At 45.3% G+C, this 19,173-nt stretch overlaps 1 protein-coding gene across 6 annotated transcripts in view; it reads right to left on the bottom strand.

Moving 5' to 3' along the window:
• Pcgf3 (polycomb group ring finger 3) overlaps positions 1-16,694 on the bottom strand; it is a 44,508-nt gene extending 27,814 nt beyond the window's left edge. Inside the window, exons 1-5 of one of the 6 annotated variants that reach the window (XM_059274947.1) lie at positions 16,512-16,694; positions 6,594-6,633; positions 6,189-6,329; positions 4,301-4,418; positions 3,000-3,096 (exon numbers count right to left, since the gene is read on the bottom strand). In XM_059274947.1, coding sequence (XP_059130930.1) covers positions 3,000-3,096; positions 4,301-4,409 — 206 coding nt within the window. In that variant the 5' untranslated portion in view covers positions 4,410-4,418; positions 6,189-6,329; positions 6,594-6,633; positions 16,512-16,694. The other 5 variants (XM_059274951.1, XM_059274950.1, XM_059274948.1 and 2 more) reach the window with 5 other exon arrangements.
• Between the last annotated feature and the right edge of the window lie 2,479 nt (positions 16,695-19,173).

Below are 19,173 nucleotides of genomic sequence, written 5' to 3'. Positions count from 1 at the left end.
GAGTCAACCAACGTAAACGCTATATTTATATCTTCTACTTAACTTGAGGTTAGATTTTTCCTTCTAGTTTGCAATGAAAAACATGTTCTAAAAATTATCTAGGACTTGAATTGATGCATCATTTAATTTAGGGTCCAGCCTCCTGGAATGAAAAGGTCACTCTGGACAAAGGGTTAGGCTCAACTTCCTGGACACAGGAAAACATGAAGGTGCAGAGCTTCTTTATCTACAATATGGCTCTTATTATAGTTTGTTATTTTTAAGCATAAAAAATAATTATGTCAAGTAACTTCTTTTCTTGAATAAATAGAGAATTTCTTAATTTTCAAAGCCATTTTAACTTCTAATCCTTATTGTATAAGCCTGTATAAATCCAGTAACTGGCCAATGATTACACTTCAACAAATGCATAGGAATCTAGCCAACCTGGACTCAGCCCAGTGGCTACTCATGGGCAAGTCCTAGTGCAACTGTAGCCACCTAACTGTTTAAGATCATCACTCACTGCATGAACCAACTTACTGTGCTTTGGAAGCTCTTGGCTATGAGCCCCAACTGTATACTGTAAGGTGGTCACACAGAGCTCCAAACCTCCTTTCTACTACCTAGACCAGGATGCATGGTCCACTCAGGTGCAAATCTGGGGTCTGTGCTGATTGGTTTTTTGCCAATTTAGCACAAACTAGAGTCACCTGGGAAAAGGGAACCTCAACTGAGGAATTGCCCCCACCAGACTGGGCCTGTGGCCAAGGGTGGGGGTAGGGTCTTAATTAGTGACTGATATAGAAGAGTCCAGCCCACTGTGTAACTGTCACTCCTGATCAGGGGTCCAAGACTGTATGGGGAAAGCAGGCTGAGAAGGCCATGGAGAATAAGCCAGTAAGCCCCGATTCTTACATTAACAGTGATGAACTATTACTTAGAAGTATAAGCTAAATAAATCCTTTCCTCTCGGTGTTGGTTTTGGTTAGTGTTTTATCACAGCAACAGAGAAGCAAACTAAGACATGGCCCTCCATGCATTTGATGCCCTTGACATCTTTTACCACACCCACTTAGCTTCTGCTAGACCCCATGCTGAGTGGAATTAGTGGCCAGAGCTCCATATTTGAATGCCAGGCTTTGCCTACCTTAGAGGCCTAGCAAGGGGGCTAGTTAGAAACATAACACAGGGTACTTTTTGGATGGAAGGCTCTCAAAGTGGAGCTTTCTGCAAAGTGAACATGATCACACTCCAGGTTCATAGTGGCATGTTTTAACACTCTACAATGTCTCTACCACCTGCTTGGATCATCCTTGCTAGTTCTGGCTACACATCTTTCCACCCTAAATCTTGAGATGTAAATTCTGAAGCCAAGAAAATCCCTTCTACATGACATTGAAGGGCCCACGGGCTTCCTCTCTTTGGTCCCTGTAAGTAGAGAATCAGGCAAGAGGTGGGGTTAGGTGAAACCAAGTCAGGAGCAGAGGATGGCACCAGCATAGGTATCACCCTAGACAATTTCAGATGGAACCCTGACATTACCAGTGAGAGAGGGGCTAAGAGAGTTGGGGCTACAGCTCAAATGAGAATACTTGCCTTACATTCACAAAGCTCTAGGTTTGATCCCCAGCATTGTATATATGGTGTGTGGTAGAACACTTATAATCAAAGTTCTTGGGAGGTAGAAGCAGGAGGATCAGAAGTTCAAGGCTACATAAAACCCTATGTCAATTAAACCAGAGAGAAAGAGACTAAGAGCCTCTCCAGGTCCATTACTGTGCTCCACCCCTAATTCTCTTTTTTGTTTGCATAACAATCTAAACTTCCATGAGAGGATCTGCCCACAAAATAGCTCTTTAGTGTTCTTCCTCCAACAGCAAACTCCAGCAACCCTAAAGAGGGCAGCAGTGTCCCCAGCCTCCAACTCTCAGCCCTAAGAGAGCCCCCTCACCACTCCTGTCAGCAACAATTTAAGTGGGGAACCTGCTTCTGAGCTCTACAAAACTACACCCCAGAGAGAAAGCAGGTGACACAGCGTGTACTATCCCATGAGGACAGAAAACGCAGAACAGAGCCTGAGACAAGTGGTATCACAAGGAAGTCTCAACAGTAAGTTGATGCATGGGAAGGCACCAAGCTTAGGGATAACTACGGTAGTGGGCTGAGATGTGCCTAGAGCCACTATAGTGACAAAACTAAAAACATACCATTATACAGGGTTGTCCAGAACACAGAGCATTGGAACTTGGTTCAAGAGTCAATGGGAATTTGGACAGAAGTTCCTTAAATCAGATGTCCCCCACCCATTCCACATGTGGGACACTGGCAAAGACTCAGGACAATACTTAACACCAAGAACTGCTAGACATTGCCATAGGTCCACCACATAGGATATGTAGACCCTGAGGTCTTCTCCAGAGATTCTATGAATAAATGATTCAGCAATGAAGTTAGGCACACAGAAAACACTCTCATCTCAGTGTGGGCAGCAGAAACAGTGGCATCAGCAGTGCTGTCTAGAAGTCTGGAGGGGCTTCCAAGGTCAGAAAGCTCAACTTGAACTGCTACTACTACGAGCTGCACATGTGACTGAGCTATGACTGTGACATGCTATACAACTTTAAAGTGAAAAACAAACACCTCTTCCTTTTAGTTCATTTTCTCTGATTCCCTCATGCCATATGTGTCAGTGCCTTAATTTCCTTCAGCATGACCTTTGAAATCAGAAATTCCACTTACAGGCCCTTGCTTCCTCAGCTCAAGTTCCAGCCCAGGGGCAAGTTACTACTCTAAAGAAAGGAGGTCCGGGGTCCCTTCTACTTTCAACTTTTAGTTTAAGAAAACTTGTAAGATTCAATTGTTCTCATGGTCCCTCCAGAGCAGGTGCTACTAGATATCCATTGGCATGGCCCTGGTCACCTGCAGTGTATTATCTGGGGGCCAGAAACAAGGTGGCCACTACTATGCAGATGTAAGGACATCATGGCCAGGGAGCACCAGCCCACATTGTTACTCACCCAATATACTGTAGTGGGTGGCTCTGATGAATCACGATCCTGCAAGTGGGGCAGGTATTATTCTCCTCCAGATATTTCACCAGGCAGCTCCTGCAGACTATCCAAAGGGAGAGAACGACAGCAACCCACAAGAGAGGTGCTAATTGGTACTATGCCCAGCCAACTCCAAGAGTGCTAAGAGGGCACTTGCACAAACCTCCTCTACATTGTTCCTGACCTCTGAAAAGAAAGTGCCTTTGGGTTGCACTGTGCGTTACCCACCTGTTACACACTCCTGGCCTAGGAACTAACTGGAGAAGAAAACACTAAGGAGTGGTTGTCTAAGTCACTATGTGGCAAGATCATAATAATATAATTAATATTTAAAAATCTGCATTTTGACTTAAAAGATGATAAAATTATCTTATATAGCAAAACTAGGTAAAAGTCAGTAAAACTGCCTAACACAAAACTGTACCACCGGTTTTTAACAATACAATTAATCTTAGCCTAAAAATTCTTTAAAAATGGAAAACATCTTCAAAAATGCAAAATGTATACAAGTCATATGTGTTGGTCACTATGTGCACTTTCATGCAGCAGTCATGCCTCTAGGTGATCCACACAGGAGATCTGTCTTTCAGTGAGACAGGGAAAAAAAAATCTTAGGGGGCTGGAGAAACAGCTCAGTGGTTAAGAGCACTTGGCTCTTGAAGAAGACTTAGGTTCAGTTTCTAGCATCCACATGGTGGTCTACAACTGTCTGCAATTCTAGTTTCACAGGATCCAACACCACCTTCTGGATTTTGCTGGTACTGCAAGCATGTAATGCGCATACATACACACAGGCTAAACTCATAGATACAAAAATTAAAAAATAATTAAAATAACAACAATAATAATAAAAAAAATCCTGTCCTGCATAAGTCCAGGCCTGACAATCAGAATGAGTAACAGGCAATAGGTACCATACTGACTCTTGAAATCCCACAGGTGCTTGACTGTTAAAAAGAAAAGACTTCACTTGAAATTTCACAACACAAGTACTGCCCTGCTAGAAAACAGTATCACTCCACCAGTGGCCAACCTGGCAGACAAAAAAAAAAAAAAGGTAGTTTTCTTTGGTTCAGCTTTCCTGACAGAAACTTCCCTCCAGGGAGTTACCTGTAGCATCCCTAGTTGAAGGTAAGTTTTCCAATCACCCTTCAAGATCTTTGTTCTTCTCCTGGCCCTGTTGCCCTTGTGCCCACACTAAAGTCCTAAGGAATGTGCTGGAGCACCCCCTACCCCATTTAGATCAGAGTAGAACTGGCTGTACTCACATGTGTGCAAACACTCAGTCACTGTAGTTGCGTCAATGAGGTAGCCGCTGCACAGGCGGCAAGTGATGTGGGCGTTTATGTCCCAGAGTTTAATCTTCCTGGTCAACATCTTTGGCTTCTGCAAGAGAAATACACTGAAGTAACAATGATGACTAATCTAGGTTGTCAACTTGACTACATCTAGAATTAACTAAAACCCAAGTGATTGAATATACCTGTGAGGAATTTTTTTCTTAATTAAAGTAGGAAGACCCATTTTCCTTTTTTTTTTTTTTTTTTTTTTTTTTTTGGTTTTTCGAGACAGGGTTTCTCTGTGCAGCTTTGCGCCTTTCCTGGAACTCACTTGGTAGCCCAGGCTGGCCTCGAACTCACAGAGATCCGCCTGGCTCTGCCTCCCGAGTGCTGGGATTAAAGGCGTGCGCCACCACCGCCCGGCCCATTTTCCTTTTGAGGTGGAAAGATCCACCATTAATCTGGGCCCCAAATAAGGAAGCTTGCTCTCTTTGTCTGCCTGCTCTTGCTGGTAAATCCATTCCTTCACTGGCACTGGAGCCTACTTCTTTGGGATTCTAGTGTATACTGAAGATCAGTTAAGATATCCAGCCTCATGGACTGAAAAACTACTGGATTCTTGGACTTTCTGTTGGGAGACAGCCATTGTTGGACTAGCTGGACCACAGCCTGTCTGACTAGTACACAGGTATCTGTTTTATTCCCAGCTTGCCTTCCCTCTACTCATAGATGTACCATCCTTTTTGTTGGACACATGACCCATCTTTTCTCATCCTATCATTAAATAATGACCCACCTCAGGCCTCAGTGGTTAGTAGGGTTTGAACCTCAACCCAAGGGACTGCCACTAGCCACTATACTGTCTACCAGAAAGACACAGAGCCCAACAAGAGTCTAGATTAAGTCCTGTGGATCCAAAGTTAATCACCAGCCACTTTGACCTGGATCTACCACATGGCCTTTCAACATCACAGCTGGTATCTGGGTCCAATCCTACCTTAGATATTTAGCCATCCTCACCCTTGTGTTGATATTTTATTTGTGCTGAAATGTGATATTTTATTTGTATGTTAATAAATAAAGTTTGCCTGGAGATCAGAGATTATAGTGAGCCATAAACAGAAGTCAGGCGGTGGTAGCTCATGCCCTTAATCCGATCACATAGCATGCAGAGTCTCTGTGTGGTCAAGGACATAGCCAAGCGTGGTGATACACGCCTTTAATTCCAGTACCAACCATAGAGACCTGGAGGTCTGTATAGACAGGCAGTGACGAGGAAGTGATGTGGCTGGGCTTAGAGCCAGTGAAAAGGCAGAAAAGGAAGGCAATAAAAGCACAGGTTAGACAGGAAGAAGCTCTCTCTGGGGAAGCTACTGCGAGGTGGTAAGCTAAGGCTAGTCGTGGCTATTCACTAACTCTCTGATCTCTTCGGCTATTACCCCTGTATTTGGCTCTGTGTTTCTTATTTAATAAGACTTTTTAGAAATTTGTCTATACACCCTTGTACTTTTTATGAGAGGGAACAGTTAGATATTCACTCAATGCCACATGAAACTAACTTACAACACCAAGTCATCACCTAGACCCCGCTGAGCTCCAGACTCACCAACGGCCTCTTAGCATAGTATGGCCACCTCTATGCCTTTTAGATACTGTACTCAGGGCTAAGCATGGCCATAACAGCCCTAGAAAAGTCCATCTGGCTCATGGTACCATTTCTAGCTACGCACCTCTCTTAGTCAACTGACTGATCAATATTACATACCTACCACACCCTGAATTAATGGTACTCTAGAGCCTGCATACAGAGCATAAATAGGACCAAACTCCTCACTCTTCAGATGGCATGGCCCCTTGGGAGAATCCCAGACCTCACCTCCTCTGGATGTCTGTGAGTCCTTCCTCACCCGGTGGCATGGAGGCTTCAGGCCACCAAGTGGATGCGATGATCCCTCCTTACTCTGAGTTCTGGCTGGCTTCTGCACCTTCTTTCTGTCCCTTGTTCCTTTTCCATTTTCTAGCACAAAAATGGCACTGTTAATTCAAAGCACATTGATGCCAATCCTGCACACAATCACACATTAAACCCTTACTACATCTTAGATAAGTACTACATATTAAACCACGGAACAGGGTACACTAGAAATGCTGGAAGACAATCAAGAACCACCAAATAACTCTACAGACAGTTGCTAGAGACCAAACTTCAAGGAAATACGAGGCAGTCACTATATTGAGTCATAGGTAGCCAGAAAAGAAGATCAGCTTCAGCTATGCTTACCTGTGAATGATAGCCTGGAATCGGGGCTACATTGTGAAGTCTGTGGAGAAGCAGAGAAGGGTGTTACCATGGGAGCATCTTGTCTCACCCTCTAGCAATTCTCAAGTGCTGTTTGGTTAAACGTGTCTGTTTATTTACTTGCTTTAAAATGATGGTGAAGAAGGTGGCTCTGCTGAGGAGACACCTCCCAGAGTTCCTGCCCAGTCCAGAGCAAATACACAGCTTACGGTGTAAGGGAAAGAGAAGATGGCTCCACTACTTGCTTTGGGGCCCAAGAGGCAGAATGAGGTATCTGTGGAAGCTCCAGGTGACAGTGGATTTCAGGGATGACCCGAGAAACCTCAGGAGGACGATGAGCAGCACTTCATTACTCACTTCATTTTTACATCCTCACACCCAGACTAAGTCACTGTCTCTCCTACTCACAAACTTGCCACCCACTCACTGAATTTTCTCTGGGCCCATGTGGGCACTGTACCATGGTTAGGTTCAGTGGGCTGAGGCCAGTGAGCCAGATATTCATGCCAGGATGTGGAGATGGCAGCAGCTGGAGAAATCCTGGTAGAGTGGTCTGGGACCTCCCAAGAATAACTACGCAGGCAGTTTGCTTCTTGACTGAGGTACTTTGAAGGCTCCTAGGAGCCTGGCTGTGAATTCCTTGGTTCACGGGTCTTACCACGTAGGAACAGGCAATGCTGGTAAAGGGCTTGGTAATGTACCTGGAAGCTTAACTAGAACAGTACCTGAGCTCCAGGTATTTGTAGCTTAAGGACTGATTACAACCTGGACATGGTGTACCCTAACATGTCCTGGAATGAACTTACTCTTAAATGCAACTCAGATAATTTCAACTTTAAAAATTTTCCAGAACTTGATTTTTTTTAAAGTTTTTATTTATGTGCACACATGCGCATGCACCCACACACCTGTGTATGTGTGTGTCTGTGTCTGTCTGCGGGAATGTATGTAAGATGTGTATGAGTGTTTTGCAGAGGCCAGAAGAGGGAATTGGATCCCCCGAAGATGAAGTTACAGGCTGTACGAACTGCTTGATGTGGGTGCTAACAAAGGAACTTGGATCCTCTGGGAGGACAAGTATGCATTCTTAACCACCAGGCTTTCTCTCCAGCCTCAGAACTACATTAACTAATCAACCCAGGAAATTGTACAAAATGAAGAAGGGAAATGGGAAGGTAGAAGAAAGTGAGTATGGGGCTGGAGAGATGGCTCAGAGGTTAAGAGCACTGACTGTTCTTCCAGAGGTCCTGAGTTCAATTCCCAGCAACCACATGGTGGCTCACAACCATCTGTAATGAGATCTGGTGCCCTCTTCTGGCCTGCAGACATATGTGCAGGCAGAATACTGTATACATAATAAATAAATAAATCTTTAAAAAAAAAAAAGAAAGAAAGAAAGTGAGTATGTCCTATCAGGTAAACCAAGGGAGGAAACATTTAGAGGAAGAGGTGGAGCCAGCTCAAGGCCAGGACTATCTTAAACTAGCCCCTGCCTATTATGGAGGCCACTGACCATATAAAAATGCTGTCCCTTGAAATTTGGTGCTCCTGTGACAAAAGAATCAGATTATGGCATTCATTCATTTATTGCTTTGAGACAGGGTTCCATCACATATTTTAGGCCTTGGCTGGCCTAAAACTCCCTATGGACCTCAGGCTGACCTCAAAGTTGCAGTGATTCTCTTGCCTCAGCCTCTCAAGTGTTGGGCTTATAAGTATAAGCCACCATACATGGCTTTCTAGTTGTACTTAATTCCAGTGCTGGGATTATTAAAGGTGTGTGCCACCCCTCCTGGTTTACATGTAATTTTTTAAAATGAAGTTTGTACAAAATGGATAAATTCCTGAGGGGGTGGGGCATGAGTGGTGGTGAAAAACTGAATTGAGACTAATGAACACCCAAAATATTCTCTATTATAGAAGCTGAGTAAGTAGTCACAAAACTTTCTTCATGGGCTGCCGGGCAGTGGTGGGACACGCCTTTAATCCCAGCACTTGGGAGGTGGCAGGTGGATCTCTGAGTTCAAAACCAGTCTGGTATACAGAGTGAGTTCCAGGACAGCTAGAGCTACACAGAGAAACACAGTCTCAAAAAAACGAAAGCTAAAAAACAAAACACCCTTTCAGGTGTTAAAAGTATTTGGGGCCAGAACATGCATTTGTCTATCCTGCACCACCAGGTTCTAAGTTCAGATTCCCAGATACACAGCTAAAGAAGGGATCTCTAATTCATTTTACTTAATTAAAAAAATTTTATGTGCTTTGGTGTTTTGCCTGCATTCATGTCTGTGTGAGCAGTCAGATTTCCTGGTACTAGAAATTGAACCCAGGTCCTCTGGAAGAGCAGTCAGTGCTCTTAACTGCTAAGCCATTTCTCTAGCCCCTCTAACTCACTTTATGAAACTACTAGCCATACACCAAACTCTAGCAAGGTGAGATATGGACGAAAACTAACAGACCTATCTGACCCTAAGCAGAGCATTGGCTAATTTCATCTACCAGTATATAAAGGTAGAGTCGTTCAGGACCAAGTTAGGTGTATCCTAGGGAAATTAGCTAGGCAAAAATACAAGGAAAAATATCACTTACCACAAAAGGTAAAAATAGAACAACATATGATCTTCCCAAAAGACATGTAAAAATTATTTTATAAACCATCCATTCACTATTTTTAGGAATCCTAGAAGACTAAATACTTTTAACCCTGTTGAAGGAGACATATACATGACTGCTCAACAACTCAGATGTGAACAATTACAGCTCCACGGACAAAAGTCTCAGATGGAGGTGACGAGGACGCCCGTCAGCAGGCAGCCCATAGAAGACAGGGCCCCATCTCGCAGCTGTTCCTCGGCAGTGAGGAAGAAAAGGGTGCTTCTGGCTATGCATGGCTCCTTGTAGAGAAGAAAACTGCCCACAAAGAACATAACAATGCCATTCTCATGGGACACAAGATTCCAAAAAGGTGAGCTGCCTGCTATGGGCTGGCCAGCAATGGTGGCCCACAGGTCTCAGGAAGAGGTCTTGAGTCCCCACCTACACAATAAACTGATGAAAAGAGTATCTTACAATTTAAAACAAATTGGTAGGGTGACACCAGATCACAGGCACCCACGATCCTTCAAGGAAATACTAACATTCAACACAGTATGTGGTGCCATGTTCAGGGGTATTTATTACCTTTTTTAATTCATGATTGCATTATGCTCTATTATGAACTGAGAAGCACACATCTACAACATATTAGAATTATAATGGGCTAGCAAACTTAGGTCCTCAGGATAGGGGGGTGTTGCTGCTCTACTTAGTGTCCCAGGGCCAGCTATGCCAAAGTACTATTTGGTTTTTAGAGAGAAACTTTGTCCACTTTTGCTCTAAATAATGAAAAGAGATTCACTAAAGAAAAAGTCCAAATTAAGTAGATTTCAGCTGATCAACTTTATTACTAAACTGGAAGTATAAATTAAAAATCCAATGAGACTCACAAAATGGAGAGTGATGGTGAGTAGTAGGCCATGGTACCAAGTACCATGAGTGTACAGTGTTGAGAAAAAAGGCTGGCATTCTGTGGTAAAGGCAACACACACCCTACCAAACTCTATACCAGTGTTTTCTGGAGGCTCCAGCACTCAAAAATGAGCTAAGTACCAGTACCACTACTATATCATGTGGCCAAATGGCCAGCCTGGTGTCTTCTCCATGCATTCCAAGAATCATCTATTTTGGTTTCTTGCTACATTGCACATCATCACACCTGTGGTCACAAAAACAACATGCACGTGGACATGGCAAACCATAACAGTGGGATAGAAACTACCATGAAGGCAGGCAAGCAGGTTGGTCACTTGTCTTCATCTACTGCAGGGTGGGTGCCATGTGCTGTATTCCCAATGACACATATGCCCTGTGCACGTTTATGAATGAGGGAATACAGGGGAATTTATGAATGAGAATACAGGGGACTCATATTCCTTATAAGCAAACAGTGTCCCTGCTATGGCAGGCCTGGGCCCAGAACACTTCTTCCCCTTCTGCACATTGTCTAGCTTGTGGGTTCCACCCAGTAGCCTCCCTGGGGATGGGAGTCACATGCCCTAACTTTAGTCAACACCTACCTAGTCAGAGTCTCAGTTTATCCCAGTTCTGTGAGATGCAAAAATATGAATGACTAAAAGAGGAAAATATGGCCCATAAGATATTATGTTCTGCCCAAAAAGGTGCCTGCTGCCAAGCCTGACAACCTGTGTTCAATCCCCGGGACTCACATGGTAGAAGGAAAGAACCAGCTTGTTCAAACCCAATCGCCATGCAAGTCCTTTGAGGCAAAAAGGATGGAAGAGCTCTCAGAATTTTTGATAAGGCATTTATTCTGTCTTTGCCTCCCCACAAAGCTCATTTCTCATGCAGTCATCTTTGAGTTATAATTTCAACCTAAAAAACTGGGAGGAATAGGGCTGGAGAGATGGCTCAGTGGTTAAGAGCACTGGCTGTTCTTCCAGAGGTCCTGAGTTCAATTCCCAGCAACCACATGGTGGCTCATAACCATCTGTAATGAGATCTGGCGCCCTCTTCTGGCCTGCAGGCAGAACACTGTATACTTAATAAATAAATAAATCTTTAAAAAAAAAAAAAAAAAAAAAAAAAAAAAAAACTGGGAGGAATGAAAACAACATCCAGGCCACAGCAGATGCCCATTGACTATATATAGTTCTTGCATTTTTGGGGGGGGGGGCGTTTCCAGATAGGGTTTCTCTGTGTAGTTTTGGTGCCTGTCCTGGATCTCACTCTGTAGACCAGGCTGGCCTCGAACTCACAGAGATCTGCCTGGCTCTGCCTCCCTAGTGCTGGGATTAAAAGCGTGCACCACCACCGCCCGGCTAGTTCTTGCATTTTTGTTCCACTAGGTTTTGTTGTTGTGGTTTGCTCTGGTAAACATTAGATAAAAAAGCAAAAGGTAGTGGCTGGTGAGATGGCTCAGGGGGTAAAGGCACTTACCATCAAGACTGATGACCTAAGTTCAATTCCTGGAACCCACATAAAGATGGCAGGAGAAAACAAGACTCCATAAAGTTATATTCTGACATCCATACATGCTCAGTGTTTCTGCACTTCGAAACATACACTCACACAAAAATTATAATTTTTTTTTAAAAAAGTAAAAGTTCTTGAAGTAAGGACAGTTGTGGTATGTATGGCTTAATCCCCATTCCTGGTTTGTAGAGCATGTCCTGAGGACTTCAGCAACCAAGCTGACACATATCCTCAGCACAAAGCTATAAAAGCCACTGATTATGATTTGCTTTAGGCTACAGTTTGCTGAACACCTAATACGTTTGTGGAACCAGGAGACAGAAAGTCACTACAAACTCATGTGACCCAGAGGCCTCCATGAGGCCTTACAATAACCACATAACCACATAGGGCTCACAGGTAAGTTCCATTGTACCATAAAAGCCAGTAAACCCACACAGGACCCATGAGATTTCTAGGCATAAGACCCCATAAGGCCCAATGAGACACACATAAGACACGGGGTTGATCAGGAACTTTAGGGAAGTTTATAAACATCTCACCATCTATATGCTTCTTACTGTAGAATTTACTGATAATATAGCAAAGTCCACCAAATATCAGTGAACTTTTAAAAAGAAAAATCCAATTAACCTCCATTCTTGAGGTCCAACTAAACACTGTCGAGTCTGTTTAATACAACACACAGCCAACAACAGACTGAGGGAGACAGTGTCTCCAGCAAGCGCTGCTCCTGTTAGTGGGAGTCTGCTCAATTCAGTGGGTAGTTTACAACAAAAGTGGGGTAAGCTTATTACCTATCCTTCTGGCTTTTGTATAATTTAATTCTGTAAGAAGGTATGTGGCAGACAAGAGTGTTTTCTTGTTTTTAAAGGCTTCATCCATCTTTGTGATTGACTAATTAGTTTATTTTTTGAAACAGGGTTACACTGTTGCCCAGACTGGTCTTCAACTTCTGAACTCAAAAGATCTTCTTGTTTCAGTCTCACTAGTAGTAGCATGGATTATAGGCATATATTACCATGTCTAGCTAAATTTAATGATAATCAACTCACAGAACTAAGGAATAGTTCCAGTTTTTGAAGCATAATGTACTGTGCAGCATTCTTCCAATATGAACGGTAAGATTGTAAGGGTAACAACAGACAACAGGAAACTGACCTTCAACTCCAATGTATTTCTAAATTAAAAAAATTACATCTTCACCTTTAAATCCAACTCTGAACATCAAACAAACAAGGCAGCAAATAATAAATATGGTCATTAAAGAATAACAACACAGACCCAGACAAACCTTGTTTTAAAGCACAAATAAACCCTAACAATTCTAGTCAATGACCTTGTGAACTTGAGGTGGAACCTCCCAAAGTTTAGAAATGATAGGGAAGTGGCCATCAGGGGCAAGAGCATCCAGAGCGACTTTGGATAAGTACTCTGAGCCATCTTCCAGGCCTACTCACAAGACCTGGGATGGGGAGAAGGGGCTCCTGTCTGCAGGACATCTCTGAGCATAGATTCCCACAAGGACAAATATCCCAACCTCACATCTTACACACTATTTTTTAAAAGCCACTTATAATCAAGTGTATGAGGTCCAATGTACCAGGAAAGATACTTTTATTTAAGATGGTTTTAAGAAAAACTAGAAGGCTGGTTTATAATGTATTTCAGAATAACATGGCAGGGTTCTCAGAATACTGGAAATCCCTCACCCAGAGGTTAGACAGTATGCCCCTACACCCCACTTTGTTCACAGGGGTCTATTTGCCAGAGCGTTCCAAATGGTAAGTTAACTAGCAGGAACTTTTCTATTTGTAACAGATGCCTCTTAAATAGGATACACATATGCATCACAATCATCTGAACTTTTATAGTGACATTAGACATACGTTATTTAGAAGCCTCATTCTAACATACCACTCTACATACAACTACTTTTGTTTCTGAGACAGGATCTTACTCTGTAGCCCAAACTGGCCTGGAATTCACTACTGTAGCTCAGGTTTGCCTTAAACTCAAACTCACTGCAATTCTTCTGTTTCAGCTCCCACTAGGATTATAGGTGTGAGCCACCACATCGGAGCTACACACAACTCTTAATTTACTTATAAAATTTTCTTCGGTATAGGACATATGATACTTAAAACTTGATAAATTTCTGGCTGATAGCAATACTGCAAAGCCTGATTCACCTTCTGGTACACCCACTTTGTGGGATTTTTCTCTTCCCAACTGTGCACAGGATCTTGTGTCTTCATTCTAAAAAACAATTCAGAAGTAATGGCATACCACTTCCAAGGGTACACTGTAAAGCCTGTAGCCTCCTTCCAGAGGCTGCCTTGCTCTATCAGTGGCCCCTTCTCTACTGTCCTTTGAGATGCCCCAGGAAAAGAACTGGGTCTCCAGCTGGCAGTGTAGGAGGGAGCTTGGTTTGGGATCCCTGTGGAATCCCCAAAGGAGACCTAGTACCCTGACTTGGCCAGAAGATCTGCAAGGTCAGGCCTGGGCTCTTTACCTTCTACTGGAACCAATTTTTGTCTCAGGGCACTACATTCTGGGGTAACATGTTGTACAGCAACATATAAATAATATAACTCTTCAACACTGCTCATGCTTAAAGTCCAAGCATGGAAAGATGAAGAGCATCATTGAACCTAAACAAATTCTCATTCTTTTCTAAAATTTCACACAGCAAATTACAGTAAGGGGCATAACCAAAGAACAAACCAGAAGCAAGCTCTGACTACAAGGGTCCCAAGTGTAGGGACACTTGGCAAATACAACTTTCCACTTTGGGCCATTCAGAAGCACAACTCAGTTGACACCCCACCCAGTGCTAAGGAACTTAGACTTGTTTTTTTCCTGAGGAACCAAGAAGTAAAGTGGCTCAAAATGAAACATGGAATTGACCAGTTCAAGTATCTCTTGTAAATCTAAATAGCCCAGAGTTTATTCTCACCCTATAGCCAGCACTTTTAAGTGCAGCCTAATCAAACAGAGCAAGGGAACACACCCATTGTTGACTACCCCAGATCTGTGTGGAAACCTGGCCACTCCAGAATCCCCTAGCCTTTTCATCTTGAAACATAGCAGGTTTTCAGTGGACATCTTAGTATTTGCCCTAGTCAAGAGCAGCATATTATTATCTCTTAATGTCTCCCACAGCAGCAAAAACACATTTCACTTTTCCACAAACATTGTGTTCTCTATGACAGACTGGGAGGATTTCAGAGAAACAAAAACCTCTTCCCAAGGTCCTCTAATTCTTTCCTTTTTAGGGATGAAACAGGAATGTGGGTGCTAGTTGGTCATCAACACAACAGTCCCCTCAACCCTCTGCCCATTAACTTCACCTTCCTATCTACTCCTGGGGTGCCTCCCCCCTTGGATACACCACTAGCCTCTGTACACACCATCAGGACCTTCTGGGGAAAGAGAAGGGGGTAAAAGGTGCAGCCACTGACCTGTGGCCAAGACTAGGGAAAGGCACAGTCCTGTAGGAGCTGGGAGAGCAGGGGAGGTAGCTTGGAGGCTGGGACATGGAGCAGCAAGTCCTGAGTCCTTGGAGTGATGAAGAGCTCCAACTTTGCCTTGTAACTATACTAAGAGCCTCACCCACTCCATAACATCAGGGTGCTCGGGGACATGTGCGAAGTGCAGGGTTTGAATCCTTGGGCTCAAATAACCAGAAACCCACATGTAAGCACTTCACAGAAAGGGCCCAGTGTGGGCTGGGTAGAGCTGAGCCACCCCTGGATCCCCAATGCCTAGGGATCTTTTCAGCAGATTTGGAGGTCTATATGTCTGGAGTCCCAGGCCTCCATGCCTTGAAGTTCCAACTATTATCCATGTACTCCCTGAGGACCTTCCTCGTGGTTCAGTCCCAAGGTTTTCACCCTAACGTGACCCACCTTTGGTTCTATTGGTCCTGAAGCCTATCTATATTCTGAACCCTTCTAACGGTTTACCCTCGGGGGCACCAAACTGCTCCAAGGACCGCCATAGTGGTCCAGATTCCTCTGGGCCAGCCTTGGTTTCCCAGCTCTCTACAGCTGATTTGTCCCTGGGTCCTGACCTTCCTATGGCCTTGTCCCAGAGTCCTGGCCCTCCATGGGGTGGTCTCAGGGTCTTAACCCTCCTCTGTAATCTATCTAGAGTTGGACCATCTCAGTGATTCTGGTTTTTTCTAGGTCCTGTCGGGTCCTGAGATCCAGTCTTCCTCAATGACCTTTCCTAGAATCTTGTCGGGTCTCTAGTACTGACCCTCCCCCAGGGACCAATACAAGGGTCGGGTCTCTACCTGTCCTGAGGTCCCAGCACTATGAGGATCTGCCCAGTCCCAGTATTTCTGGCCTGCTCTGGGTCCTGCCTGGTCTGAGGTTCTGATCTCCCTGGAACCAGCCTGGTCCAGACTTCTGTTCTTCCGGGGTCCTGTTCTCTGGAATCCTGCCTGGTGCCTGGTCCAGCCCGTCTGGGATCCTTGTCTTCCCTAGGTTCTGTTCTCTCGTGGTCCGGTCTGCTTGGAATCCAGCCTGGCTCGGTGTTCTGCCTGCTCTAGGATTCTGCCTATCCCTGGTCCAGCCTGGTCCAGGGTCCAGCCTGGTGCAGGCTCTTGTCTTCCCAGGGTTCTGTCTGGTCCCGGTTCCTGTCCTCCCGAGGTCCAGGTTGTTCCGGGATCCAGAATGGCCCAGAGTTCTACCCTCCCAAGGTCCAGACCTCCCAAGTCCTGGCCTTCTGGCAAGCTTTTAGGGTCCCGCCTCCCGGGCCTGCCGAGGGCGCTGGGCTCGCAGCCTTCTGCCGACCATGGGCCGAGGCCGCGGCCTGAGGAGCCGGCGCGCGGGCCAGGCCGGGCGGGGCGGGCTCACTGACCTGCGTCTCGGGCGGCGGGCGAGCGGGCGCACGCGGGGGCTCGCCGGGAGGGGGAGGGGGCGCCGCTCCCTCTGGGTCCCCCCCAAGAGGAGGAGAAAAAAGCCGTGCGGAGTTTAAAACAAAGAGGCGGAAATGCCCGAATCCAGCCGAGTGCGGAGTCGGGGGCGCCGCGGCTGGAGCATGCGCAGTGTGTAGCTCAGCTCCCACCTCGCAAATGGGAGGGGCGGGGCCTCTGGGAGGCGGAGCCTATAGGGGTGGGGTCCAGGCGGGGCCAGAGGGCGCAGGCGCGTGCTAGCAGCGCTTGACTCAGGAAGTTGGCGCGACAAGACAAGCGGGGTGGAGTTCAGAGGCGTGGCCACAGGGTGAGAGGTGGGTCAGAAGGCGTGGTCAGAGGCCGCAATCTGGAGAAACTGCGTCTGCAGGACTTGAGAACACTTCGAAAAAGCGACTATCTGGATCTGTAACTAAGCCAGAGCACCCGGACAACGGGTTGCCTCCCTTGTGTGCCTTCTTCTAACATTCCTGTCCTATCTAGGAATCAGCCAGGTGCGCAGAACACTGTGGAGAGAGAGAGAGACAGAGAGAGAGAGAGAGAGAGAGAGAGAGAGAGAGAGAGAGAGAGAGAGAGAGAGAGAGAGAGAGAGAGAGAGAGAGAATGAATCCTTCTGCTCGACTTTCTCGGACCTTGGAAACCTACAGCTCATCCGCTTGTCCATAGTAATCAGTGGTCACTGTAACTGGGAGAGTGCAGAAACAGAGAAAGGAAAGTTTGTTCTTTTTTTTCTTTTCTTTCCTTTTCTTTTTAATTTCAAGACAGGGTTTCTCTATGTAGCCCTCGCTGTCCTGGACCTCACTTTGTAGACCAGGCTGGCCTCGAACTCAAAGATCCACCTGCCTCTGCCCTCTGAGTGCTGGGATTAAAGGCTATCCCACCCCGCTGCAGGGCTGTTCTTGGGGAACAAAGTAGTTGTGACAGCGAGCGGAATGCTAGACAGGCAGTGGGACAGGAAGGAGGTAGAGGGGGACCTACAGGTATTGGGGGGGTCGTGCCTTGAAAGGAATCCAGTAAGGGCATGTGTGCAGTGAGCTCTAAAGGGACTACCTAAAAGTTAGAGGGGGACCTACAGGTATTGGGGGGTAGGGTCATGTGTATGGTCCCTCGGAGGGAAGGCTCCCTAGCAAGGCAGCTATGCTCTAGAGAAACATGACTGCCCTTTGCAATCATAGAGAGGCAACTGATGAGGGAGACATTCGACAGTCCCAGAGTAAGGGAGGATATGGTGCTGGTATTAGAAATAGCAAAGAGGTACTGTTGAGCAGCTCTGGGATTAGGGCACAGATCCCAGGAAGTCATCTAACTTGACAGACAGACCCCAAAACCAACTGTCTGCAAGTGGGCTTTTCATGCCTTAGGTAACACCATATTCAGAGGTCCAGGGCCCAGACCTTGTTTCTGTGTCTAGTCATCAGGGATGACTCAGGGAACTCTAGCTTTACATAACCTCTGATCTTTCCTGAAGGTTGTTGCTCACTTTAGGCCCCCACCTTTCAGCACTGAAGTCTTCCTCTAGCCATCAGCTGACCCATCAGAATCCAGCCAAGTGTCCCTTCCCCCATCCTTACCCTGTATCCCTAGGTTAGTGAATAGCCTCCAACTAGTCTTGTATCCATCCTTGCTCCCTGATCCATTTTCAGCACAAAATAGTGGCTTTTTATAAAGCATTCGCTGGGACATGTTCCCTGCTCAAAGCACTCCAGAGGCTTTACCTAGTACAGAAACCAGTGGGTTAGGGTATCCTTGAGGCTTGAGGAGACCTGAAAATCATGTTCCTGTCTTATTTAGTAATATACTAAGTTCACAGGTGCATGTATGTGTTCTGGTTCAGCCAAGCAAATGAAGGAACCTAAAATTATGGTACTCAGTTTGATGATAGGGGAAGGAATACTTCCTTCCTTACTTCTGTCTCCAGCTAGCCTCTCTGAAGTATTTAATCCATCCTCTGTGAAGAGTTTCCTCTTTGATGGTCTTCTCATCACCTACAAACTCCCAGTGAGGCTGCTGGGAGGACAGAATGAACTGACCCCACACTTCTTTTTAAAAACGTTTTAAAAGATTTTTTAATTTTATGTATATGGGTATTTTTCCTGCATGCATGTCTGTGTACCACATGTGTACAGTTCCCTTGGAGTACTGGATTCCCTAAAACTGGAGTCATGGACAGTTGTTAGCTGAGATGTGGAAATCAAATCCAGATCCTCTGGAAGAGCAGCTAGTGCTCTTAACTGCTGAGCCAGCTCCCCAACCCCATGGCTCTCTTAACCCTGTCAGGCTTTGCCTTACTTTCCATCAAATGCTTGACCCAGGGCTCCAGAACATTTTGAAACTAAATCCAAGGTCTGTTACCACCTCCGTGACCCCTGCAGTATTTGACTTTGCTATGTTCTCCTCCTGGAGAGATCTCTTGCCCCTAGCTGTTCTGAGAGGATCCCATAGCACCTGAGCAGAGTGTGCTAGGCAGCAAAATTGCACAGAGAAAAGAGTAAAACTTCTCCCAGGTTGGGACATTGTTCTTGTGCTCACTCACAAATTCTGTGGCTCTTCTGCTGTGGGATGGTCTGTATGTCAAATTGCTCTGATTGGTCAATAAATAAAACACTGATT

Source organism: Peromyscus eremicus, chromosome 10, assembly GCF_949786415.1.
Source record: "Peromyscus eremicus chromosome 10, PerEre_H2_v1, whole genome shotgun sequence".
In the NCBI taxonomy this organism is placed as follows: Eukaryota; Metazoa; Chordata; class Mammalia; order Rodentia; family Cricetidae; genus Peromyscus; species Peromyscus eremicus.
Note: the sequence above shows the minus strand (reverse complement) of the source record. Positions and strands in the feature narration are given on the sequence as shown.